At 54.1% G+C, this 26,285-nt stretch overlaps 1 protein-coding gene across 3 annotated transcripts in view; it reads right to left on the bottom strand.

Moving 5' to 3' along the window:
* Positions 1-4,407: 4,407 nt before the first annotated feature.
* Positions 4,408-26,285, bottom strand: part of MYOM2 (myomesin 2) — a 114,074-nt gene continuing 92,196 nt past the window's right edge. For all 3 annotated transcript variants that reach the window (XM_042934169.1, XM_042934168.1, XM_042934167.1), the window contains 12 exons: positions 22,903-23,047; positions 22,733-22,792; positions 21,370-21,437; positions 16,401-16,514; positions 16,125-16,212; positions 15,566-15,604; positions 11,875-11,980; positions 10,647-10,810; positions 10,405-10,441; positions 9,091-9,113; positions 6,277-6,332; positions 4,408-5,137 (listed from right to left, as the gene is read on the bottom strand). In XM_042934169.1, coding sequence (XP_042790103.1) covers positions 4,823-5,137; positions 6,277-6,332; positions 9,091-9,113; positions 10,405-10,441; positions 10,647-10,810; positions 11,875-11,980; positions 15,566-15,604; positions 16,125-16,212; positions 16,401-16,514; positions 21,370-21,437; positions 22,733-22,792; positions 22,903-23,047 — 1,215 coding nt within the window. In that variant the 3' untranslated portion in view covers positions 4,408-4,822. The remainder of the gene's footprint in view (positions 5,138-6,276; positions 6,333-9,090; positions 9,114-10,404; positions 10,442-10,646; positions 10,811-11,874; positions 11,981-15,565; positions 15,605-16,124; positions 16,213-16,400; positions 16,515-21,369; positions 21,438-22,732; positions 22,793-22,902; positions 23,048-26,285) is intronic.

Raw genomic sequence — 26,285 nt, 5'->3', positions numbered from 1 at the left:
AGAGCAAGGACCACGAAATGGCACAGGCACTCTTGGAGCCACGGGAAAGTCCGTGGTTACCACCCCCGGGGAGCATTCGCCTGGTCTCCACGTGTCCCCGCAGACAGCTTGTGAGCCGCAGGGACACGCGGCCGCTGTGAGGTCCCTGCAGCCTCTGATCCCGGGACAGAAACACACTGCTGTGACGGGCAGACACTCCACGCGCCTCTGCACGGGCCACCGCGGGGGCCACCACAGCCGCGTGACCGTCAACGTATGTGTCAGCCAGGCGGGCCTGCAGGAGGCCGGCACCCGTGAGGACAGAGGAGCATGTGATTCGGGGGACCGAGTGGACAAACCCCATCATCCAACCCGCTGGGGCCCGAGTGGAGCGAAAGTGAGCGGGAAGGTGGACTCACCCTGCTTGAGCCGAGACAGACTTCCTCTGTCCTCGGATACCAGCACTCCCGCCCCTCGGGCTTTCGGACTCAGGCTGACGGCCACCTACCTGTCTCCTGGGCCTCCACCTGCAGACGCAGTCGGTGGGATTTCCCGGCCTCTGTGACCCCATGAGCCCTTCCTGTGACAGATCTGCTCATCCTGATCCGTCTATGGGCTATCATCTATCTATCCATCTTCTGTCTATCTACCTATCTATATGTCTATCATCTATCTACCTATATATCTACATATCTATATATATATATCATCTATCCACCTATCGTCTATCATCCATCTATCTCCATATCTATCTATCTATCTATCCATTTTCTACCTATAATCTATCTATCGGCTATCATCTATCTCCTATTGGTTTTGTGTCCCTGGAGAACCTTAACTAATGCAAATAGTAATGCAACCAGGGATGCATAGCTTGAATTTAATCATCAGTAAACATCAGCAAACCCCAATTAAGAAAGACTCTACAGGGGCGCCTGGGTGGTTCAGTCGGTTAAGCTTCCGACTTTGGCTCAGGTCATGATCTCACAGTTCATGGGTTCGAGCCCCATGTCGGGCTCTGTGCTGACAGCTCAGAGCCTGGAGCCTGCTTCGGATTCTGTGTCTCCCTCTCTGTCTGCCCCTTCTCCACTCATGCTCCGTCTCTGTCTCACAAAAATAAATAAATGTTAAAAACAATTAAAAAAAAAGAAATACTCTATAAAATAACTGGCCTGTGTCCTTCAAAACTAACAACATGAAGAAAAGGAAGGGTGGGGAGCCGTCCCAGGTTTGAGAAAAGTCAAGAGACGTGGCCAGTAAATGCAATACAGGATCCTAACCTGGGTTCTGGATTCAAGGCTAGAGCTTATGACTGGGATCACCGGCAAGGTCAGAGTGTGGACTCTGCATTACAGTTCTGTATCAAAGGTAAATTCCTTCCACTCGATAACTGTACGGTGGCAACATAAGAGGATACCTTCATCTTCGTTCGAAGGAGACATAGCCACAGTGTTCAGGGAGAGAGACCAATGATGTGTGTGACGTGTGCCGTGTGCTCTCATGTGTTTCTGAAAACAGTGCTATTTCGGCTCACCGAATCAGCGCCTCAGCCGGGCAGCCCTGTGCTTCTCACGGCCGTCACGGGAGCACGCGATTCAAGGGAGCACGTAGGGCTCCCAGGGCCCGATGGCGTCCCCTAACCGAGCCGTGAGCGTTCCTCACCCCCGTCCCCTGATCCTAGCCCAGCGCAGTCTCGACAAGAGCGGTGTGGATTCCAGAAAGGAACTAAAGGCAGACAACTGCTCTTTGGAGGCAAAGCCCAGTCATTTCTAGACAGCTAATGGATGACACCGATACCTTCCCCAGGTACTTAATCCCTTCTGTCTCCCAGGGAGTAACTGGTAATGGTATTGGGATCACCTATACTGTGCTGCAGAGATACAGCAGGTGGGATGTGTGATAAAAAATACGAGATGACCCCAGCCCCAGTCCTTGGATTCTGGTCCCACGGTCCAGGACGAGGAACCAGGTGTCCCTGGAGAAACGGCCGAGTCTAGGGCTGGGCCAGGGTAGATGCAAGGTGAGCCCACGGTGTCCGCGAGAGCCAGAAGGTCAGGAAGGGCTCAAAACAGCAAATGGCAAAGGACCTGGGGTCAAGCCTAAGAAGCCCGTAGGGGCCAAAGTGGAACAGTTTGGGCAAGGAGAGCAGTCGCTTCATAATGGATCGTAATCCAGAGTAGGAAGGAAGTCTCCTGACTCCATGCCAGTATACATGAGTGGCTGAAGAAAGAAAGAAAAGGCAGAGAAGAGACTCGTGTTTCTTACAGAAGAACCCTAAATACCGTATGCAGACCCTCTCCCTCCAAGAGGAGGGCTCCCAGCCCGCAGACCCCTCCCTTGAGGGTGGAAGGGCCCTCGGCACTCGGATGCAGGAACAGACCAGGAGAGGGGGAGTCGGTCACACTGCGGGGAGAAACCACCGACACCCCTCGTCACGTGAGGAAGGTTAGCGCCACCCTGATGTGTGGGTGCGGGCCGCCCACCAGGTCTTCCCAAAGCCCCCAAACCCCACCCCGGGCCCATCAGGAGGGGCCGTCGGACAGACCCGGACCGGATAGCATCCTCAAAACCATCGTGCTCTGGTTTTGAAACAAGGGGAGACGAAGTGTCGGGGACCAGACTGGGGAGAAGTGGCAGCCGGGTGCCAGTGGCGTCCAGAGAGGGCACGGGTGCGACCAGCGGGGGGATCCAGAAGCCGGCTGCAGCGGACAGCCAGCCTACCAAGGTCGGGCTCCTGAGCTCCCGCAAAGGTACGGTGGAAGCCACGTGTGGGGCGGGGAACTCTGCGCTGTCTTCGCAACGGTTGTGTGAGCCTCAGGTTGTTCAAACAGAACAAGCTTGTGTTTAAGATAGTGTAAGCCAAGGGGCGCCTGGGGGGCTCAGTCACCTGAGCGTCCGACTTCAGCTCAGGTCATGATCTCACGGTTCATGGGTTCGAGCCCCGTGTCGGGCTCTGTGCCGACCGCTAGGAGCCTGGAGCCTGCTTCGGATTCTGTGTCTCCCTCTCTCTGCCCCTCCACCACTCATGCTCTGTCTCTATCTCAAAAATAAATGAACATTTAAAAAACTTAAAAAACGTAAAATATTATAAGCCAAACTGGAGACAGCGAAGAGGTCGGTGGCTGCCAGGGGTTGTGGGAGGAGGGAGGACGAACAGGTAGAGCACAGAGAGGTTTGGGGCAGTGAGACTACGCCGTTACTCTATTATGACGGACACATGTCATTATACATTTGTCCAGACCCTCAGAATGTATGACACCAAGAGGGACCCTGATGTAGACTGTGGACTCTGGGCGATGACGACATCATCAGTTGTAACAAATGCACCATCTGGTGGGGGTGCTGGTGGAGGGGGAGGCTGTGCGTGCCAGGGGGTGTGGGGGGCAGGGGTACCTGGGAAATCTCTGCACCTTTGTCTCAAGTTTGCTGTGAACCTAAAACTGCTCTAAAAATATAAAGCCCACCAAAAGAAGTGATAGGGCTTTTAAGAAATTCACAACCGTTTCATTCTTTCCCACGAACTACGATGGCTAAACAAAAATGACTATTGAAACTAGAAAATAAGCCAGTTCCGTTTAACCCAATAAAGGCCAAGTAACAGGAAAATCTGTCTGTGCCCACCCTTGCCAAGATGTCTGGGAAATCCGCTCCACACTGCAGTACTAATAGAGGCAGCTGGAGTTCGCCTGCCCGACACAGAAGGTAAAAATACTTGTGGAAATTCTGGAGGGTACTCGCTCTACCTGCCATAAACCCCCTCAACCACCTGGCGATACCAGAGACGTATTTAAATGGCAGAGTTTCTTTTATGACCTTGGGAAAATATAACACAATCTCATGGAGTCTGGATCGGCCTTAACGACAGAGAGAGGAAATAATCTGAACCACCAAAGCTTTTTCTGATAAACGTCACGTGTCTACTACAAAAGTAAAATATGGAGGTAGGATTTTTGCGCCCAAGGGATTTCAGCCTCTTCCCAAGAGAAGGAAGAAAAAGTTCAAAGGAAGGCTGGGTCCATCCGCGCGTTTTAACTTCACGAGAGACGTACGGTCGGCCAAATTTCCGGTGTTTCCCAGGCCACCGCTCCGCTCCTTTCTAACGGCCGCCTCCTCTCTTAGGAAGCCCCTGATTAATCAGCATGCTGAAAAGGAACACAGCCACCTGCACCTGTGCCCCTCTACAGAGGTGTTCAGGCCCACGCGGTGATAACCACGTAACAGTGCCTGTAGACGAAGTGCCCCTTCTCAGGACGCCCTCCTGGCCACCACCCCTGGAGGGGGCCCAGCACGGCTGGGCTCTGCCCGCCGCCCCGGCTCTCCGGATCACAGGCCCACGCGTCCGTGCTCCTGGCCACGCCACCACGCGTACTCAGGCCCAAAAAGGGAGCAGGTGGAGTCAGGTACGGCTTCATACGGGAGAACCACGAGTTGTCTTTTAAAGTTTTATTCGTTTACGGCAACAAAAACCAGAGCGTACCCGGTAACACGTGCATTTAAGGCTCTACAACCAGGATTTCCGAGCGGCCGGATCTTGTCTACACCACAGACTACAACCACCGGGAGGCCTGGGGCTTTGTACCCCGTGCCAGCATCGGTGGAAACCGGAGCGGCCACCTTGCAACCCGCTCTCTGCGGGAACCCGCAGACCTGAGCTGTGTCAGCCTAGTGCAAAACCTTAGCTTTTCCCCTTAGGTGAACATAAAATGCCAAGAACCAAATGCCAGAATTACAAGCATAACGCGTGACGGCCTATCGGCACACGTGGCATCCCCCGGGGCCGTGGTCACTCACTGGAACGGGTGCGCAGCACTCAGCGGCCTGCCCCCCGCCGGCGGCCACCCCCCTATTCCGTCATGGAGGCAGACGCCGGGATGAGCTTCGGCTTCGCCTGCTGGGGTGGTGCCACGTCGGGGATCTTCTCCCCGTACTTGTACACGCTGACGGTGACGTCGATCTTCTCACCTCCGTACTTGTTCTTCACGTTGATGCTGTACTTGCCCGAATCCTCGGAGGTCACGCCCTTGATGGTCATGCTCACGTACTTGGCCTGCTCCACCTTGACCGAGAAGTGCTCGCTGAGCTCGATGTCCTTGTCGTTCTTGAACCACACCACTTCAGGGTCAGGGTTTCCAAACACCGTGCAGGTCAGGTTCAAGGTCTTCGGGAGGGAGGCGTGGGCGGAGAAGGGAGGGTTAGAGACAGAGAAGTCATACCAGCCCTCCAAAGGGGCCCGGCTCCCTGTGACTCTCACTGAAGCGTTTACCTATCCCCCACGTTCATTTGGCCAATACGCTCTTTCTATGTGTAAGCACCACACTAGACACGCGAGATCTGAACACAGCACACGCGAGCGAGTTCGCCGTTCCGTGAGGCAGCTCATGAGAAAAATCAGTGTTAGTTTTCCCTCATTATTCTCAGTTTTAATCCATGGCCTGACAAGATTAATGCATTTAGAGGTAACGAAACTCTATATTTTACAGTAGACATATTTAGCCTGTTTCTAAATTTCCTTTCTATTCCAACCAATGGATCCATTTTACCAACATCTTCTCTGGATTTCCTCTGGCAAATCCAGAGAAGGTGTCTTCTAACCAGTAATCAGGCGCAGCAAACGCACTGACAACATATGCTCGGCCCATGAGCAGCTAACAGCACCAGCACAGCCTCGTCGTGAGGCCCACGGTTCCTCCGTCTCAGGAACTCGCTAGAATTTCTTTAGCTGCTCAAGAAAAGGCCTATAAATTTTAGTGTTTCGGCCTAATAAAATTCTCTCGTGTCTCTGTCCCCTCGACACTGACTTAGGACGGCTGCAGACAGAGAGAGGTTCCAATCGGATATCAGCAACTCCACTGACAGGCAACAAACAAACTCCAGGAAGTGGTTTCCGTTATAAATTCCAGAAGGAGGACCTCGAAAACCGGAGTGCTTTTCTACCTTCCTGCCGGGCCAAGGGTGGCGGGGGGTGCGGGTGTGTCCCACCTTCTCGGTGGGCAGTTACCACCTGGAAGGGCCAGGACCCCGCAGAGGCCCAGGGCCGGGAGCCACACCTGCCACACACCGGCTGTGTGATACCTGCGTCAGGCTCCGTGTCCCTGTGGGCCTGTGGTTTCAGAATATTAAACTCTGCCGTCCCCTGAGAACGTGAGGGTGACCAGGGGCAGCCTGAGACCGCCGTCGGGGTGGGTGGGGAGCTCCCCATGGTCCGGGCTCTGGGAAGCAACCCCGTCCCTGGGCTCCCCCTACACTGGGCCGCATGAGGGGGACCACATTGCGGCCGTGTCCCACTGTCCTTCTTACCTTGCCCTCCATTATGGTCACCACATCAGGTAAGCCACCGATCACCTTGCCACGATCTGCAACATGAAGGCCACTGGGTTGAGTAAACCGTCCCCGGGGACGTTTCTAGGAGCAGGCCCCGTGCCGCGCAGCAGTGGATACAACACGACACGGGAGGGGCCCCCACCACTAGCAGGGGGACGACGGCCGGCCGGACCCACTGGTCCCGTGAGGGACGGAACTGAGGATGAAGAGTTCCCGGAGGGCCACACAGGGAACCGGACACGTGGTCCCTGGAAGGGAGAGGGGTCCCCTGCGTCTAGACAGCAGGACTCTCCCAGGGCAGTGGACTGTCCACTGTGTTATGTTTCCACTGTTTTCTGGGTTACGACGCTTGACATCCTAGAAACCTTCCTGCCTGGGAGACGGCGCCTCCCCCGGCAGCCAGTTCTCAGAGACGACAAAGGTCCCAGCCTGGGACAGGCCGCCAGCCCATCTGGAGCCAGCCCACCTGTACCCACTCCTGCACCCTGGAGGTGACCCCACCCCTGCCCCCGGAAGGCGACATCCCTCCACCCCACCTCCCCCACCCACCCCTGCCCCCGGGACATGACCCACCTCCACCCTGTGTGCCCCCCCCCCCACCCCTGCACCGGGATGTGACCCCACCCACCCACCCCTGCACCGGGATACGACCCCCCCACCCTGTGTCCCCCACCCACCCCTGCCCCCAGGAGTTGATCCCCCTTCACCCACCTCCCCCACCCAGCCCTGCACCTGGAGGCGAACCCCCTCTATATTGCATCCCCCACCCACCCCTGCACTGGGAGGTGACCCCCCTCCACCCTGGGTCCTCCACCCACCCCTGCCCCTGGGAGGCGACCCCCCTCCACCCTGTGTCCCCCACCCACCCCTGCCCCCCGGGAAGCAACCTCCCTCCACCCTGGGTCCTCCATCTACCCCTGCCCTGTGAAGTGACATCCCTCCACCCCACCTCCCCCACCCACCCCTGCCCCTGGGACATGACCCACCTCCATCCTGTGTGCCCCCCCACCCACCCCTGCACTGGGATGTGACCCCCCCACCCTGTGCCCCCCACCCACCCCTGCTCCCAGGAGGTGACCACCCTCCACCCCACCTCCCCCACCCACCCCTACACCAGGAGGCAACCCCCCTCCACCCCACCTCCCCCACCCACCCCTGCACCAGGAGGCGACCCGCCTCCACCCTGCATCCCCCACCCACCCCTGCACTGGGTTGTGACCCCCCTCCACCCTGTGTCCCACACCCACCCCTGCACCGGGAGGTGACCCCCCCCTCCACCCTGCATCCCCCACCCACCCCTGCCCCCCGGGAAGCGACCCCCCTCCACCCTGGGTCCTCCACCCACCCCTGCCCCCCAGGAGGCGACATCCCTCCACCCCACCTCCCCCACCTACCCCTGCACTGGGAGGTGACCCCCCTCCACCCTGCATCCCCCACCCACCCCTGCCCCCTGGGAGGCGACCCCCCTCCACCCTGTGTCCCCCACCCACCCCTGCCCCCCGGGAAGCAACCTCCCTCCACCCTGGGTCCTCCATCTACCCCTGCCCTGTGAAGTGACATCCCTCCACCCCACCTCCCCCACCCACCCCTGCCCCTGGGACATGACCCACCTCCATCCTGTGTGCCCCCCCACCCACCCCTGCACTGGGATGTGACCCCCCCACCCTGTGCCCCCCACCCACCCCTGCTCCCAGGAGGTGACCACCCTCCACCCCACCTCCCCCACCCACCCCTACACCAGGAGGCAACCCCCCTCCACCCCACCTCCCCCACCCACCCCTGCACCAGGAGGCGACCCGCCTCCACCCTGCATCCCCCACCCACCCCTGCACTGGGTTGTGACCCCCCTCCACCCTGTGTCCCACACCCACCCCTGCACCGGGAGGTGACCCCCCCCTCCACCCTGCATCCCCCACCCACCCCTGCCCCCCGGGAAGCGACCCCCCTCCACCCTGGGTCCTCCACCCACCCCTGCCCCCCAGGAGGCGACATCCCTCCACCCCACCTCCCCCACCTACCCCTGCACTGGGAGGTGACCCCCCTCCACCCTGCATCCCCCACCCACCCCTGCCCCCTGGGAGGCGACTCCCCTCCACCCTGGGTCCTCCACCCACCCCTGAACCCCGGAGGCAAGGTGACACCCCTTCACCCCTGGCCACAGGAGGCGACACCCCTTCACCCCACCCTCCTCCACCTGCCCCTGCATCCAGAAGCCCTATTCCTCTACCCTGATCATCCCAGGGCCTGGTGCCAGGCAACTAGGGGCCTCCCCTACTGACCAAAACCCACAGAACTGTTCAAACTAGTCAGTCCTAAGTTGCTCCCCTGCCCCGCCTGCGGTCCCACGGAAACCCGAACACAGGTCACGGCCTCAGCGCTCTCTTCACTCCCGCCTCCTCCACACCTGACCCGGTGCCTCCCCAGGTGCCTGTGTCTCTAGCACCTGCGAGTGTGATGGACTCTGATCCCCTGAGCCTCCCCTCTGCCTCCTCCACCTGTGGCTGCACCTGCCTGACATGTCGTAGAAGAACAGGGGGCAGGCGGGTGGAGGGCGGAAGGGAGGCGGAGGCCACACAAATGACAAGGAGCTGACAAGGGGAGGTGGGCTGGGCAGGGGCACAGGGAGTGCCGGGATCAGGAGGGCAGGTGCCGGGAGTTCTGGAAGTTTCCCCGCCCACGGAGCAGGTCTGCTGTCTATCAGTGAATACACGGCATTAAAACTCTATCGTGGGACCCGCTGCCCCTCCCCAGATAATAAAGGGTGCTCGATACCACATAACATATACTCACTCTTCTCTGCAAAAGCGGCTGCCCTAGGAATTAAAGAGGTGGAGAGAACAGGAAGTCAGTCATGAGAAAAGGCTCTGGACGACAAGCACCACACATCTCAGGGCTTCGCCGGGCAGGGGGCGAGAGGAACAAGCAGTGTGTTCTCCCCTTGGAAGGACACCAGGGCACAGGGCCCAAGGAACCGTAAACTGTGTGCGTTTCTCCTGCCCTCTCCGCTGCCCCTTGGGGGGGCCCGGCGGGATTCCCTGTCTCTCAGCAGGTGAAACCCACGGGAAAGGTCGGCATTCAGGCTCGTAGGCTGGAGAGATTTCTTTCTTCACCAAATTCACCAGATGGCACTGGAGAGTTTTAGATATCTTTGAAAACCCTGGTTTCGGACTTATCTCAGCCGTCTGTTCATTCGTTCAGCCAATGTTTCCTGACTAGCCTAGCATGGCCGGTGACCGCTGTCCGTTCTGGGTACTCCCAAATTCAGAGACACACTTAAAATCTCAAGTGATTCTTTAAAAAGTTGCTCTGAACAAGGTGATATTATCCAGCGCTAAACATAAAGGAGGCTTCGAACCATGAGAAGACACAGAGCAGCCCTGAGTGCAGATTCGCTAAGTGAAAGAGGCCGGCCTGAAAAGCCCACACATCCATGATTCAGCCCCGTGACCTTGCGGAGACAGCAAAACCGTGGAGACAGGGGACAGTGACCAGTGGTCCACAACGAGGGACACAGAGGATGTGGGAGGCATTGAGAAGTCTCTGTACGATACTCTAGTCGTGGGCAGGTGCCACCATACATTTGTCCAGACCCACAGCCACTTAGAGGGAACCGTGATGTGCACGGCGGACTCTGCGTGGGGATGATGTGTCCGTGCGGCCTCATCGACGGCAACGGATGCAGCACCCAGAGGGGATGCTGACGGGGGGGGGGGGGGGGGGGGGCTGGGTTTCGGGGACCCGGGAAAACTCTGCACCTTCTTCCCCATGGTGCTGTGATTAAATGGCTCTAGAAAAACAAGGTCTTTAAAAAGAACCTAAATACCTAACATTAAAAAATTGCTCTGCGCCACATTACCATAATTGTAACTATTGGAGAAATCCATCATTATAATCACTGAAGCACCCCAGGGTTATGGGGACTCTAGAAAGTTACTTTATAAACACACACACGGCTTAGGGGCATGCCTGCCCCCCCACACTGGACGCTTCAACCGCCACTTTTAGGTCAGTTCCCTGGACAGGGCGCCCAGCGGCCACCCACACACCCACGAGGTCGGTGGCCCCAGGGACAGACAGACCGCCACGCACACACACAAATCTTACTTGAGCTGCTGGAATTCTGCAAAGGCCTCATCGAACGCTGTAAGGAAACATTTCAAACGTTTTAATGGTTTCGTTGCCAATGTATTGGCTTAATGAAAACCGACAAAGAGCCAAAGACTAAACTGATTATTCGGAGAGAATCTTCTCCGAATGAAAATCATGAACCCGAGCGCTTCCTCTCCCAGCATTCTCTGTGGATCGCCGAATACGAAGTTAAGGGGTGCTAAGGAATGTGATCTTACCCTGGCCGGACAGGTCGAGGGAGCGATGATGGTTATCTTTGCCGTCGTAAATCTCAAAAGTGTACTTTCCTTTATCTTTCTCCGTGGGCTCACAGATCTGCAGCCAGGCCATATCCTCGGTGCCTCCAACCCTCATGTGCTCACTAGACGCGATCTTGGCATCTCTTTAAAAAGAAATCAAAGGGGGCGCCTGGCTGGGGGGCTCAGTCAGCTGAGCGTCCAACCTCAGTTCAGGTCATGATCTTGAGGTTCGTGGGTTCGAGCCCCGCGTCGGGCTCTGTGCTGGCAGCTCGGAGCCTGGAGCCGGCTTCGGATTCTGTGTCTCCCTCTCTCTCTGCTCTTCTTCCCCTGCTCGTGTTCTATCGCTCTCTCTCACAAAATGAATAAATGTCCAAACGTTTAAAAAACAAAAAAAAAAAAAATATGGGCTAAAAATGTTGCCTATGCCTTCAGGTCAGAGCAGAGACCGCCCGTCCTGTTCCACCTGCCGCGGCTGACGCCCCCTCCTTTGTGGGCGAATGCTGACCTCCGTCCTCTGTGCTCAGAAACCACTTCTCTGACAACTGTTTCAGACACACTCCTGGGGTGTGGTTTGGAAAGAGCCAGACAGCAGGAGCCCGCCTGTGCCATGACTATCACAAAGTCCCGGCTGCTTTGGGAGGGGACACCACCCACCTAGAGAGGCAGGAGCAGCAAATGTGAAACAGAAAACCTGCTGGTCTCACGGGCTTCATCTTCTTCCATGTTTTACCTCTGGGTTTCTTTAATGCTTCTCTTCTTTTTTTTTTTTTTTAATGTTTATTTATTTTGAGAAAGAGAGAGAAAGCGAGCAGGGGAGGGGCAGCGAGAGGGAGAGAGACCGCACTGTCAGCACAGAGCCCGACGAGGGGCTCGAACTCACAGATTGTGAGATCACGCCCTGAGACCGAGAACTGGACACTTAACCGACTGAGCCCCCCAGGCGCCCCCGTTGGTCCTTTTCTTCGCAACCAAGCTAGTGAGGAGCTGACAGACTGGAAACTGACAATGTGGTCTCCACGTATTATTTTCCCGTCGGCGGTCTGCTGGATTGCAGATGAAATGTGCGTCGGCAACAGAGCCACGTTTGGCAAAACCCAGAAGGTGAAGACATTTGTCTCCGGCACCTTCAGGCATTTCTGTCTTCCCCTTCCGTGAGGCCCGCCTGCTGTCCCGGGCCAAGGCCACAGGGAATCACGCTTGTACTTACTTGTGATACCAGTTCGCTTTCATCTCTTCGGTAAAGTATTTCATGAAACACTGAAGCCTGATTCCTTCTGGGGTGCAGAGCACCTTGAGCGGAGAAGCGGACGCGCCTGCAGGAAACAGAAGAGATGCGGATCTAAGAAGGGCAGCGGGTGCGCCTTCGGAACGCAAGGCGCTACTGCCCCTTGGCAGCTCGGCTTAAGAAGAGGAGGAAAATTCTTGCAAACGGCGCCGAACCACCATTCGTTCTGCGTGAATTGATCCGGAACTGAAGTATCGGGGGGGATGGTGAGTCGGCAGAAATGATGCAGGGAGGGGTCAAGGAGGGGTCAAGGACAGGTCAGGGACGGGTCAGGGACGGGTCAGGGATGGGTCAGGGAGGGGTCGAGGACAGGTCAAGGACGGGTCATGGAGGAGTCAGGGAGGGGTCAGGGAGGGGTCAGGGAGTCCTAAAACTGCAGTTCGGCCTTCAAGCTGAGTAAAGACGGGATGAGAGGGAGAAGGCAGGAGAGGCGACAGGGGAGGAAAACCCACGACGTGAGAACAGACTTCGTGTGTCTGGAGCAGGAACGCGGCCTCGCGCGACACGACACAGGGTCTGGGGGGCGGCGAGGGGTCAGGACTCAGGAAGTTACGGCGAAGGCTCTGACCCGGAAGCGGAGATCGTTACTAGATGCATAACTTCAGAGAACCGGTGTGGGCCCGGGGTATTCCACCACCCAGAAGATGCCGTGTCCGTGCCCGGCAAAATAAAAGGAATCGATATGATGGAGAAGGACCTTCCGAACGCACCATCTCCTAACTGTGGTAAGCGACCTGGAGACTTCTATTCATCCTGAAGTCACAGCATTCCACGCGGTCATCCTACCTGCAGGCGTCGCCGCACCTGCAGCCCGAGGTGCCGGACGCGCAGTAGCTCTGGGGCTTCAGGTGTGACAGCTTTCGGCTCCAAACCGGGTGGACATTCTCCTGGAAGGGCCGAGGGGTGTGGGGTGTGGGGGTGCAGGGAGAAGTTGGGCAGGAAGACAGACGTAGACGGAGGGAGGGAGGGCTGAGAGCAGAGGAGGGGCAGGGGGTGTGAGTCTGTGTGTGTGTGTGTGTGTGTGTGTGTGTGTGTGTGTGAGGCTGGGTGTGTCTGTACATGTGTGTGATTCTGTGCGCGTGTCTGTGTGTGAATCTGTGTGTGTGTGTGTGAGTCTGTGCATGTGTGATTCTGTGTATGTGAGTCTGTGTGTATGTTAATGTGTGTGTGTCAGTCTGTATGTGTATGTGTGCATGTGTGTGAGTTTGTGTGATTCTGTGTATGTCTGCATGAGTCTGTGAGTGTGTGAGTGTGTGAGTCTACGTGAGTCTGTGCTTGTGTGTGTCTCTGTGTGTGTGACTCTGTGCGATTCTGTGTGTATATCTGAGTCTGTGAGAGTCTGTGTCTGTGAGTATGTGTGTCGATGTGTGTGTGTCTGTGCGATTGTGTGTGTGTGTGTGTGTGTCAGTCTGTGCTTGTGTGTCTGTGCACATGTCCTGCATGAGTCTGTGAGTGTGTGTGTCTGTGCTTGTGTGTATCTATGTGTGTGTCTGTGAGTGTGTGTGTGTCTGCGTGTGTATGAGTCTGCATGAGTCTGAGTGCATGAGTCTGTGTGTGTGTCTGTGCGATTCTGTGTGTGTGTGAGTCTGTGCTTGTATCTGTTGTGTCTGAGTGTGTGTCTGAGTCTGCATGAGTCTGAGTGCATGAGTCTGTGTGTGTGTCTAAGTGTGTGTGTGTGTGAGTATACGTGAGTCTGTGGGTGTATCTGTATGTGTGTCTGTGTGAGTCTGTGCTTATGTGTGTCTGTGCTTGTTTGTCTCTGTGAGTCTGTGTGTGTCTGTGAGTGTGTGTGAGTCTGTATGTGTCTGTGTGCGTGAGTCTGTGTGTGTGTTTGTGTGTGTGAGTCTGTGAGTGTGTGTGTCTGTGCTTGTGTGTCTGTGTGTGTGAGTCTGCGTGAGTCTGTGAGTGTGTGAGAGTCTGTGCTTGTGTGTGTCTGTGTGTGTGTCTGAGTGTGTGAGAGTCTGTGTGTCAATGTGAGTCTGTGAGTGTGTGTGTGTGTCTGTGCTTGTGTGTCTCTCTGTGTGAGTCTGCGTGAGTCTGTGAGTGTGTCTATGAGAGTCTGTGCTTGTGTGTGTGTCTGTCTGTGAGTGTGTGCGAGAGAGGCTGTGAGTGTGTGTGTGTGTGTGTGTGTCTGTTCGTGGGCACTGCCGATGCTCCCAGGAGAAACCGAGGGAAGCGAGTGTGCTGTGTTCCCGAGGATGCAGGATGGAGATGGCCCCACCGACAGGTCCAAGAACAAAGGCCCCATTTTCTGAAAGCCGAGGGGACCCACGGCACAAGGGATGGTGGTCCGTGACGAACGGCAGGTGGTGTGGGAGCCCACAGACGTCGGTCCGGGACTAACGCAAGGCCGGGACACCTCGAGGTCGCCAGAAGTGTCCCTGCGGCCTGCGAGGGGCTCGCGGAGAGGACGGCCCGGGGCAGCAGGCGGGGCCCTGGGGGTCCTGGACCGTGGCACGGGGCGCGGGGGCTGCGGGGAAAGCGGTGTGCTCCCAGCACACACGTGTCTTCAGCAGATGGCAGCGGCTCCTGCCCCTTTCCCTCAGGGGCTTCCGCACACGCGGGCCTGGCCTCTCGGGAGAACACGGTCTTCGCGTGTGTGCCCCTGGAAGCCCCGCGTCTGTTCTCTCACTACTCTGGCCCCCGCACACGCCCGCTCACGTCTTCAAGGACGGCGCTCGGCTGCCTCCACGGCGCATGTGACACGACAACTTAACACAAGGTAGTTCCCAGGGGCGCGGGAGCGCACCCACCTTCCAGACAGCTCCATCCGCCTTCCCCAGGGGCTCCACCGCCACGAAGGCGTGTTTGGTCCCTTAATGACCATCGAGGCTAAAACTCACTTAAAACGTGGTCACGTTTCTTTGACCAAAAGTAGAAAGAAGTGAAATCTAGCCCACAGAGCTGTTCTGAGGAAACAACGAAAACCACAAAACCACAAGAAGCTTTTGAGGAGGTCAGAAAGCCTGGCGAGAAGGCACTTGGGTTTGGAATCGGACGTGCGCTACTTGGCGGGAGAGCCGCGGCTCGAGCTAGCGGACACCCACAGTTGAGCCGGGTTCCTGCTGCGGGCCTGGCCGCTTGCTCCGAAGACAGAACTTAAGGGATTTCTAGAAAGCCCACAGCGATAAGTGGTGTACCCCTTAGCATAAAACTCTACACGAATGCCAGCTAAGGTTACTGAGTTACTAACCGATCCCTTCATTGTCCGTTTCCGTGGAAGGGGACGTGGAGAGAAAGAATTTATTTGCAAAGCTAAAGAATGGCCTAATATGTACGACGCAAAGCCAGAGGCTTAAAATCTACGATTGCTGCTCCACGTGGGTAATAAAGACGCTGACAGCAATTACGTGCACGGCAATCATCCAAACAAAGCGGCAGCAAATCGGAAGACGTGGCTAATCAGGAAGTCCCGACTGGGTTTTTTAAAATACGACATAGATCCCTTTAGAAAGCCTCGGGAGCGGTCGGCGGACGGCTGTCTCTGGCCCCCGGGCCACCCGGCGTCCACACGCAGGTGCCTCAGCCTTCCCCTTGCGGTGCTAAGTGCCCGTCTCCACGAACGAGATGTCCGCACCCAAAATAACTCACAAGTTAGTGGGCATTTACTTACCGCAGACTCTGCTCATTGCCAAAACCATATCCTCGTACACTGAAAGGAAGAAGGAGAGGTGCCGTTACGACGTACACTTTTATCAGGACGCAGCATTTTCATGTTTAATTAAATGGATACAGGAAATCGTCATGTTCATTTGAAAAATGAAACATTACAACGGTGACATTTATCCATTAAAGGTTCACGTGTGTCATAAATCCCTCTAACCTGTTCGCTTTTTAAACAAGGAACAAGAAAACCTTACGCCACGTAAATCCAACTATACCTTTAATTGAATTTAACTTCCTCGCTGTTTCAATCATTTTAACTGCATTAGTAATGGGATAAAACCTGGCTTACGATGACACACTCAAATGGCGTTTCTAATGAAGGCGAAGTAACATCACACATTCTTCTAGAACACTGAAGCAGGTTGGAATGGAAATAAAACACTAATCTACTTTCTCCTGCTGCGTTACCGCCATAAGGACACAGACGGACGTGCCCTCATAGCACATGGCATCCCGCTGGCAAAACGGATCTCTCGTTGCGGGGAGCAAAGAGGATTTTGTTTTACCTTTGCCAGCGATCTCCAGGACAGACACATCTTGACCTCTGTCGTCTTTCAACGTTGCCTTGTATTCGCCGAGGTCCTTCTTTGACAGCTGCAAGAAAACATACCCCACGTGCGTGTAAAATCAATGCCAAGATGGAAAATGTAAGAAGTGCTAATACGGTTTTTAGCCAACCCTGGGAATTCAGGCCACAAACTGGGAGACAGCGCAGGATTTGCAAGTTATTAGAAAGACGAGCTTTTGTTTGGCCCTCCACCGTTTCATACAACACGGCGTACCTTCGGTATGAGGAGCTGACAAACTCCCTTCTCCAGGTCAGGCAACGTCTCCGTTTCACACAGAACATCATCCTTCAGCCATTTGAAAACGGTCTCTTTCTTAGTGTTTGCAACCTACGCAGCAGAAATCTTACAGTTAGTATGTGAATCGCTCCAGGAAAAAAGTCTCTGGATTTTAAATCACAGACTTAAAAAAAAAAATACCATCGATGTTTATTATAGCCTCAGACAGAGGCTTATGGAAAAGCTGTCAGTCCTAATAATGGCCAATAGACTTCTAAATTCCAGCTTCTGAAATAATTAAGCCCTCACAGCTGCACACAGAAGGACAAATTGTCCTAGTTCGCGGAATTAAATGATGTGAGGCGCTTTTGGTTTATATGAAATGCCAGTAATAAAAACAAGTCGTAAGCGGTGTATTTTAAATTTGCAGATAATATGAAATACTCTTAGACGTCTATAAGACCATTCACTGGCTGCTTTTTGGCAGTAGGACATTTCAGATGTGTCCGTCTGGAGTGAATGCAACCATAACACAAGATAAGCCCACTGGGACTGGGAACTCCCCTCCTACTAAAATTCCTCACAAGTCAACCTCTGACGTAAGCTCGAATTTGAAACTAAGCTCTGCAGAATTCCAAGGGGGAGTACGCATGTCGATCCACATGCTGTGACACGTACATCATACGGGTGAGAAAGAAGCCTGGTTCCTATGAACGGAACGTACCGGCCACACCAGAACGCACGGGCTGGACTTACATCCATTTCATTTACAAGATGCATTTACGTCCCATACGGGCTCAGCCACAGTGAGGCCAGTGTCGAACAAACAAATGACAAGTATCCAGACAGCGAGACTCGATCTGATTGCGCGGTAGCACGGCCCAGAGCTTCCGCGTGGGCCCTGAGCTGGTGTCACTGGTGACAGCGTCAGAGCGCCATCCCCGGACAGCAGGGACTCTGAGTGTGCTACTCACGCTCGCACCCCAGGCCACGGCGGCACGCCCACGAATGTCTGCTGAGCGGGGGGACGGACTGTTCCCACCAGACTGTGGGACAGGAGCTTGGTTCTCCAGCCGGAAGCAAGAGTTGACAATAAATGGCAGGACGGACTGCATCCAAACAATTCCGGCAGACGACCTCCCGTCCCTAACCAAACCTCGGTATCCATTTTCAGTGCCAACCCTCCCCCTCACGTCCTTCACCTCAAGTCAGTACTACTTTCCCTGACTCTGGTTTTCCTGGCTGCGTTGTCCTTGAGCGCTAAGTAAACCCTTTCCAAGGGCCTCCCGCCTCTGTTCTCTACAACAGACACCCTCAACTGGCTTCCCGGTCCAAGAGCTGGGACGTTCTGCCCCTGGAGGACTCTGGTCTTTCCTCTGTACTCTCTACGATTTCTCCCTACTGCTCCTAAAATACGGGCCCCTGAAAGGTACATAAATACCTCGAAAAGACAGTAGCAAGACCCCCAAGACATCCACGTGGCACACGCCTGACTCACTCTCCAAGAGGGAGCGCCCTGAGTCCCCACGTCTGCTGTACAAGAACTTTCTAGAAGATTTTCTTCGGTTTCAGACTCAAGTTTCTTTTACTATAAACTTTTCTTTTAAAAGACGTTTTTTTCTGGGGCACCTGGGTGGTTCGATCGGTTAAGCGTCCAACTCTGGATGTCAGCTCAGGTCATGGTCTCATGGCTCATGAGATCAAGCCCTAGATCTGGCTCTGTGCTGACAGCATGGAGCCTGCTTGGGATTCTGTCTCTCTCCCTCTCTCTCTGCCCCTCCTCTGCTACCTCTCTCTCTCTCTCAAAATAAATACACTTTAAAAAATATATACATAAATAAATTAAAGACGGTTTTCTGTGATGTTATATTATGAATTATGTACCCTTGCATAAATTATCTCCATGTGTCTCAATGTCTCCATTGTTTTTTAAGTAAATTTTAAAAATCTGCCCAAGTATCATTAAGGGAAAAACTATGTAAAATAGGTGACAGAATCACAGGAGAGGGGGACACAAGTACACAAATTAAGTGCATTAAACTGCAAAATACTCAAATCCCAGTTAATATGTATTCAGTTTCTCCAATAGCTGTGTTTAAACACTTATAAATCACTTTGGTCAGGGAATGTGAATCGTCCTCACAGATTATACGTGAAGGCACATACCACTGGGATGATAGCAGATGTACACGCAGAAGGAGAATTCCCATTTCTCCCATGGAGGCGGGTACTGAATGCCCACAATCAGAAAAAGACATTGACCCAACCACCACCAGTCCCTCTGCCCCGGCTGGCCAATGAGAGCTGCTGACTGTCTGAAGAACAGACCTGGGCAGTTGCTGGGGTCGAAAACTTTGAAGATACACACCTTCTTTGCATTTGACAATCATCGGAAAACACTGTTGTTCTTCTGATCCTGTTTCCGAAGTAAACGGCCCGTCCTCGGGGACCTTGTGGAGTTTTCCTGTAAATACCTACTGTTCCCACTTGCTGACCAGACACTTGTAACTTCGGTGCCCGTCAGCTTCTTGTACTTTAAGAATGAGGTGGGGGCGCGGGGCGGCTCAGTCCGTTCAGCATCCCACTTTGGCTCAGGTCATGATCTCGCGGTTTATGAGTTCATGTCCCTAATCAGGCTCCATGCGGACAGCACGGAGCCTGCTTGGGATTCCCTCTCTCCCTCTCTCTCTCTGCCCCTCACCCACTCACGTTCTCCCTCTCTCTCAAAAATAAGTAAACATTACAAAAAAATGTTTTTAATGAGTTTGTCTCTGCGTCTTCCTTTTAAGCATACCAGGGTAAGAAACTCACTATGAGAAGAAAGACATCCAGGAATTTTTCTGAAATGGCTCTGTAACAACCTCGAGTGTGTCAAATATCAAAACTTTAGCCTCAGTTATTACACACACAAAAGAGCCAGGAACAGGGCCTCTAGTTTCGAATTAGTCGCCAACACCAACAATGACTGGGGAGAACAGGAAAAGGTCGGGGTAAGCATGGGGTCTCAAGGCCCACCGGGAATGCACCGAGGGCGCCCACGGCCCTCACGCGGCTGCCTCCTGCAGACCGTCCTTACCTCACGCCCCCTGTCGCCGGACCCTGTGCCCCTGCTGCATGTCAGCGCCCTGCACGTTTCTGCACCTGAGCACGGGCCTCCCCTTTACCCCGGCCCCTCATCTGACAACAGCAACGTGGAGAAGCCGGCATCCTGGTGCCCCTGCCCCGCCACCCCAGCAACCCCACTATCACCCGTCTCCTCCTGCCCCCCCCCCGAATGCCAGCTCACTGCACGGATGCACACCTGCATGGCCCACCTGCTCCTTCTCCATCAACCCATCAGGCCAGGTGCACAACCGGCTGACGACTGAATCACCAGCACACAGTGCCCGTTCTCACCTCCTCAGACCGGCCCCTCACGCCGTGGTCCTGACCGTCGCCCGTTCTCACCTCCTCAGGTGAATGCCGCTCCATCCTTTATCCTACTTTCCTTTGCTTTCACCCCATAACTCTTTGTTCCCGACTTCACTGAGATACAGTTGACAATATCATTATTTAAGTTTAAGGGATACGACGTGATGATACGATACATTCAACTACTACGAGATGGTCACCACCTTGAGATTAATTAACACATCCATCCCCTTATATAATCACCTTTTTTTTGTATATTTATGGTTGAGAACTCGAAGATCTACCCTCAGCAGTTTTAAGGGTGTTATATGGTATTACCAACTACAGTCACCATGCTGTCCATTTACCAGCCCTAGAACTACTCATCTTACCACTGGAAGTTTGTGCTCTTTGACCAACTTCTCCCCAGTTCCGTAACCCCCAGCCCCTGGCAACCACCCTTGCACGCTGCTTCTGTAAGCTCAGTTCTTTTAGGTTCCACATATACGTGAGATCGTACGGTATCTTCCTTCTCTGTGCGACTTACTTCGCTTGGCACAATGCCCTCAAGGTCCATCCATGTTGTCACAAGTGGCAGGCTGCCCTTCCTTCCAAAGGATGAGTAACACTCTACATTAAGGATACACACGCTGCATTAATCCATTCATCTGCCCACGGACACTTGGCTGCCTCCTTCGGCTGTTGTGAAAAATGCTGCGGTCCACACGGACGCACAGATACCTGTCTGAGTTCCTGGCTTCAATTCCTTTCTCTGCCGGATCCTCAGTAATTCTACATTAAATTTTTGAGGACCTGCCTTACCATCTGCCACGACACCCAGCCTCCGAATATCCACAAGTTGGCAGTTTCCGAGCTCCGTTGCTTTGTCCATGCCCTGGGCCTCCCTGGAGAAGTCTCTCCAACCTGACTGCCCCTGGACTATTCCTGGTCTTCCTCCAGTGTCCACCCCAAAAACCCTCACTCTGTTGAAATTCTCTGTTTACCTTCTCTTTCATCTGCTCGTCTGTGAGTAGCTTGAGGAACAAAACCCTGCATTATCGATCTTCCCCAGCACCTATGATCTTCCCCAGCACCTATGATAGTGCCAGTCTTGCAGGAGATGCTCCTTAAAGTCTGGTCCCCCAAACAGAGCTCTGTATAGTCAGTAGTAACTAAGGCTTACTTTACTATTCAATTGTTAAAGACAAGCGTGAGGAGCATCTTATTCCCAAAACATACCTTTTATTTCTTAAAGAAACCACGTGAGCTGCACGGGAATCACCGGATGAATGTCATCGTGGCACAGTGTCCCTGAGTTCACTCACCAAGATCTTAAATCTTCTAAACGGCCCACTTGACTTCCCTGGCATGCCACCACACCACAGTCCCCTCATAAAGAGCAGAGACGGGCACGGAAGTGCAAGACCACAACGTCCACAAGACGCAAAGTCGCTCGGCACGCCCACGTGCGGCGTTTCTTCGTGTCCTGGGACGGACGGCACACGCTTCCCCGAAAGGGCTCTTGCCGGCCCCCGGACGACACCTTACCACTTTCTTGTTGGAGCTCAGTCCTCACCTTACAAACAAGTCGAACCTCGCATTCGTCTGTAACATCCCAGTGCAAATATTCAGCGAAATGAGGGCCTGGGGGGAAAATAGAAAAGTTTTAAAAGGGGGGAAAAAATACACACACACACACACACACACACACACACACGCACACACACACACATATATATATCACACCCAAGCAATGCATATATATATATATATACACACACACACACACACACACACATATATATATATACACACACACACACATACACACACACATATATATATTACACACATACATATACACACATATATATCACACCCACACACACGCATATATAGACACACACATATATATCACACACACATATATACACATATATATATCACACCCACACACATATATATCACGCACAGGCACACATATACATATATATGTGTGTGTGTCTATCTATACTTGTGATGCATTTTGAGCAGAAGAACATAGCTTTTCTGTTTGAAACTGAGATGACATTTCTGATGGATGTACCCTTTCCTCATTACCACCCCCCGAATCATTCACGTGGTAAGTACTGAGTTCTGACCAGCCCCGGTCCCCAGAAGCTCAAGGTCATGGCCTCCAAAACACCAGCTCAGGTCTAGCATACGGGAGTGGCCTGGAGATCCAGCTTGCACTTTGCATGGTGCCCCAGATTGAATGGGGGACCATGGGAGACTATGTCGCTGTGGGATGGCCAGACCACAGAGGGATGGAAAATGTGTGTGTGTGGGGGGGGGGGAGGGTGGGACTGTAAGGAGACCAGCGGGCTCAGGAGAGACTAGCTGGTCTGCAGGTTGGCCACAGAGCCCGGGTACCTCTGGTTACCCTGATCATGTCCCTGATTCGCAGCGACAGAAGTATGAACACGACATAGTAGATTCCGGGACTTTTAAAGGTAGAAGCAAGAAAAGAATACAGATGAAATCCATGTAAAGTGCAAAAAACAGAAAAACACCCAAATTTCTGCAGATAAAAACCATCTAACATCGCGGTCATTTAAAATAGCATTTAGTCATTGGGCATTGAGCAGAATTGGCTTTAAACCAGCATTCAAATAAACACTGAGTCTGGGGGCTCCTGGGTGGCTCAGTTGGTTAAGCGTCTGACCTCAGCCCAGGTCACGATCTCGCAGTTCGTGACTTCAACCCCTGCATCAGGCTCTGTCCTGACGGCTGGGAGCCTGGAGCCTACTTTGGATTCTGTGTCTCCCTCTCTCTGCCTCTCTCCTGCGTGCTCTCTCTCTCTCTCTCTCTCTCAAAAATAAATAAACATTAAAAATTTTTTAAAAAAGAAAACACTGAGTCTGTTGGGGGCTCATGCTGGGGGCGGGTTAAGTACATACCTTGCTTCCTGAGGAACTCCTTTCTTTGAAATTCAGCCTCATCCAGAATAGCCTTGAATGCTAAATTCAGTATTTAAGGGGGAAAGAAATGAAAGATGTTTGCTTCTGTGTGGTCAACACAATTTTCTTTGAATTTTCTTTTACAGGCACACAAAAATAGTGTTGCATACCGTCTCCGATGAGAACCAGAGAAGACTGACTTTTGGCTTTTCCGTCATGAATCTGCACAGTGTAGGTGCCTTCGTTCTCGATAGTAAATCGGTCCATGACCATCTCGATAATGCCCGTTGCTTTGTCGCATTTAATTCTGTGTTTCTGGAAGCAATGGGGGAAGTAGAGAGGTCTACAGTGAAATTCCGTCTTCCGGTCTGATCCCTGACGTTAGGTAGTGGCATAATGTCACTACTGCATCTTCGGGGACTGGGACGTACACAGAAACACAGAATGAAATTTTATCCACTAAACCTCTTGGAGAACGGCACATCCACCAAGGGAACACAAACGTCCCCTCGGTGACCAAGCCCGCGTTCTGCGTGGGAGCCGACGACGCCAGGAAGTCTCACTCCCAAGAACAGGCGCCTAGCGCGAGAAAATTAGACACGCAGGAGGGACAAAACAGTGTGGATGTCAGCGTACCCCACGCTGACCACGAAACCACGGGGAGCCAGCAGCAACGCACCGCGTGGCCTGCGGCTCCCAGGCCGCCGTGTGACCAGGGCCACAGGAGCTGCGTGTCAGGCGGGCAGAGGTTTTCTGGAGGAGCGAGGAGGAACTGTGCGTGCCTTGGCAGTTCTGGCACCTGGTGCCCGAGTCCTTCCTGAGGCCACAACCCGACACGGCCTCTGAATGCTCCCAGCTGACCGCCGACCCCATGCCCTGCAGACTGGTGTGGGGAGCACTTGTCTGAACAGCCCTGGGGATCGGCGGGCTGCCTTCCCCTGAGATCCCCGCAGTGCCCGCCTGCCCTACAGGGCCATACCTTGCCCCGGTCCAGATGTCCTCTCGCTGTCCGCCCGTCCGGCTGGACGGTAAATCCTCAAGAGCGAGGACTGTCCTCACCCTTTCCACCTGGCACGTGAGCGCCCAAACAAGCATGTAGGGGATTCTCGACGAGAAAGTCAGCCTGTGCCGATCGGCTCATTTTGCCGTCTACGGCGCTGAGCTGGCTGTGGTCCCTGACCGCAGCGTAGTTCCCCACCGACGCGTCCGACCGGGGACATGACCCCGTGCTGCCCCGCCCACCCGAAGCCCGGCTTCCTTTCACGCTGCTCTCATCTTTCGTGACGAGCCGACACACGCGGACGTTTTGTGGTGGCTAACGGACTCCATCTTATTCCCACCTCGGACACCACGGAATCTGAAACTAAGCAGGGCCACGGAGGTGCGGGGACCACATCCAAAGAATGAGTCGTCTCCGATGCAGAGAATCAGCAGGGAAAGGACGGCACCAAGGCACTGGGGCTCCTCCCTAGAGATGCTGCTCACGGCAGGGCCTCGACCTCCGCGTGCCCAGGGTGACCTACAGGACGGCCCCTGCCGGCTCTCGTCCTCCCATTAGGCTGAGCCCCACTGGGACTGTGGCAGTGACTCTCCAACCTGAATGATGACCTCGCTCCTGAGAGGAGGAGGCCCACGAGCCAGGAGAACAGAACAAACACCTGTGACCCGCGGTCAGCAGGCTAAGGAAACCCCATTGGCCCCCTAGAAAGTACGCTCCCTGACATGCCCCTTTCTAAGAGTTTAGAATTTCTGTCTGCAGGTAACTTAACAGAAAACTTGTGAACAGGGGCGCCTGGCGGGCGGGAGGGGGGGCGGTCAGTCGGTTGAGCATCAGACTCTGGATTTCAGCTCAGGTCGTGATCTCACAGTTCGTGAGCTCGAGCCCCACGTCGGGCCCTGTGCTGACAGCTCAGGGCCCACTTGGAATTCTCTTTCCCGCTCTCTCTGCCCCTCACTCTCTCTCTCTCCCTCTCCCGCTCTCTCTGCTCCTCCCCCACTTGCTCTCTCTCATCTCAAAATAAATAAACATGATTTAAAACATCTGTGAACGGAGCCAGAGAAACAGGACTCACTTTCTGACAAACACCGCGTGTAATTTCCACAGTGCTGTCCTCTCTCTGAGACCACACTGACGCCTCAGCATTCCAAATGGCTGTGTCCCAAGAGACTTCAGAACACAGCTATTGGCAAAACAGCAACTTTGCCCGGTTTACCAGTGAGCGCATCTCCAGGAGCATCGGGCACCGTCTAAACTCTCCCGCAGGAAGGCCAAGGCCCCCGTCTTTGCCCGCTCCCCTCCGGCTCCTGGCATCTAGCTGTCAAACCGCCAGCCAGCACTCAGCACAGGCAGCACCAGGCTGGCCTGTCCCCCGCCCACCTCCCCCAGACTCACCCCGGGCACCCCCATTCCCCAAGCCTTCCTAACGGCTTGGGCCTCTCCAGTCTCTGCTGCCCCTGAGCTCAGATGGCCCTGCTGCTCTGTTCTCAGTCCCTGTGTCCTCCCTGGAGGGACCCGGTCCTCCAGCTCCAGGGGACCCTCCAGGAGGGCAGGCTCACCTCACTTCTCTGTCCCTACTGCTGGGCTGGCTCCGGGGGACCATCAAAAATGATTCGCAAAACATACCCCGCGGGAGACAAAGACGACTACCACATTCTCAGTGGTTAACGATGAGGCTTCAGGTCCTGGCTCATCAAATACACCTTGTAGGTTTTAAGTGAATCAAACCTACTCCTCGGCCCTGACTTCCAGTCAACATTAAAAAACCACCTTCATAGTTAGAAATTGCAGTGCGATTTCACAGACATACGGCACACGATATGTGCTTGTTTGAGGTCATTTACGCCGTGTCCAGACGGGACGCTGGTCTGTGGAACGTGACAGGGAGACAGAAATGAGCAAGAAAGGCTGGCTTCAGATCGCTTTCCGGAGAGAGAGGCCAGGGTAAGAGGCGGTACTGATCACAGAATGTGGAGTCACTCCTGGTGGGGGTGGGGGGTGCGGGGGGCAGGAGGAGGGGAAGGCCTGTAAGTAAGGGCACACTCAGACACCTGTAAGCAAGGGGACTCCAGGAGCTTCCTTGTCAAGTCTGAGAAGCAAAAACACGGCACTCTCACCCCCCAGATTCTTAACAATACAACAGCCGTTTCCATTTTCTCAGCTTCCGCACTGTGGTATCTGGGCAGGTTTTAGGAATTCATTAGGCTTCTCGCTATTATGCAGCCAGATGAAGCTCAACGATTTTCCGGGTGCCATAAATACAGGCTTTTATGTGACTTACGCAAAATAACATCAATCTTCACATGGGAAAGTCACCTGTGGATTGCTAATTAACCAATGAAACAGCTTAGCCCTACTCCAAAAGATTAGCCACGCAGCAAAGACATCAGTTTTTAAAGCAAGGTCTATGCAGCAGGTAGGAAACGTTAATCAAAAGATGTTCTTCAAACAAAGTGCAATTACACTAACTTCCTTTTCACCTCCTGGCACGATCTCTGCTCGAAGAAAATGCCTCCAATTCCTTCATCATGCTGTACTCTCCCAAGGACAAGAGTC

The sequence above is a fragment of the Panthera leo genome, chromosome B1 (genome assembly GCF_018350215.1).
Source record: "Panthera leo isolate Ple1 chromosome B1, P.leo_Ple1_pat1.1, whole genome shotgun sequence".
Classification (NCBI taxonomy): domain Eukaryota; kingdom Metazoa; phylum Chordata; class Mammalia; order Carnivora; family Felidae; genus Panthera; species Panthera leo.
The sequence above is the reverse complement of the archived record's forward strand: the minus strand, read 5'-3'. Positions and strand labels throughout refer to the sequence as shown.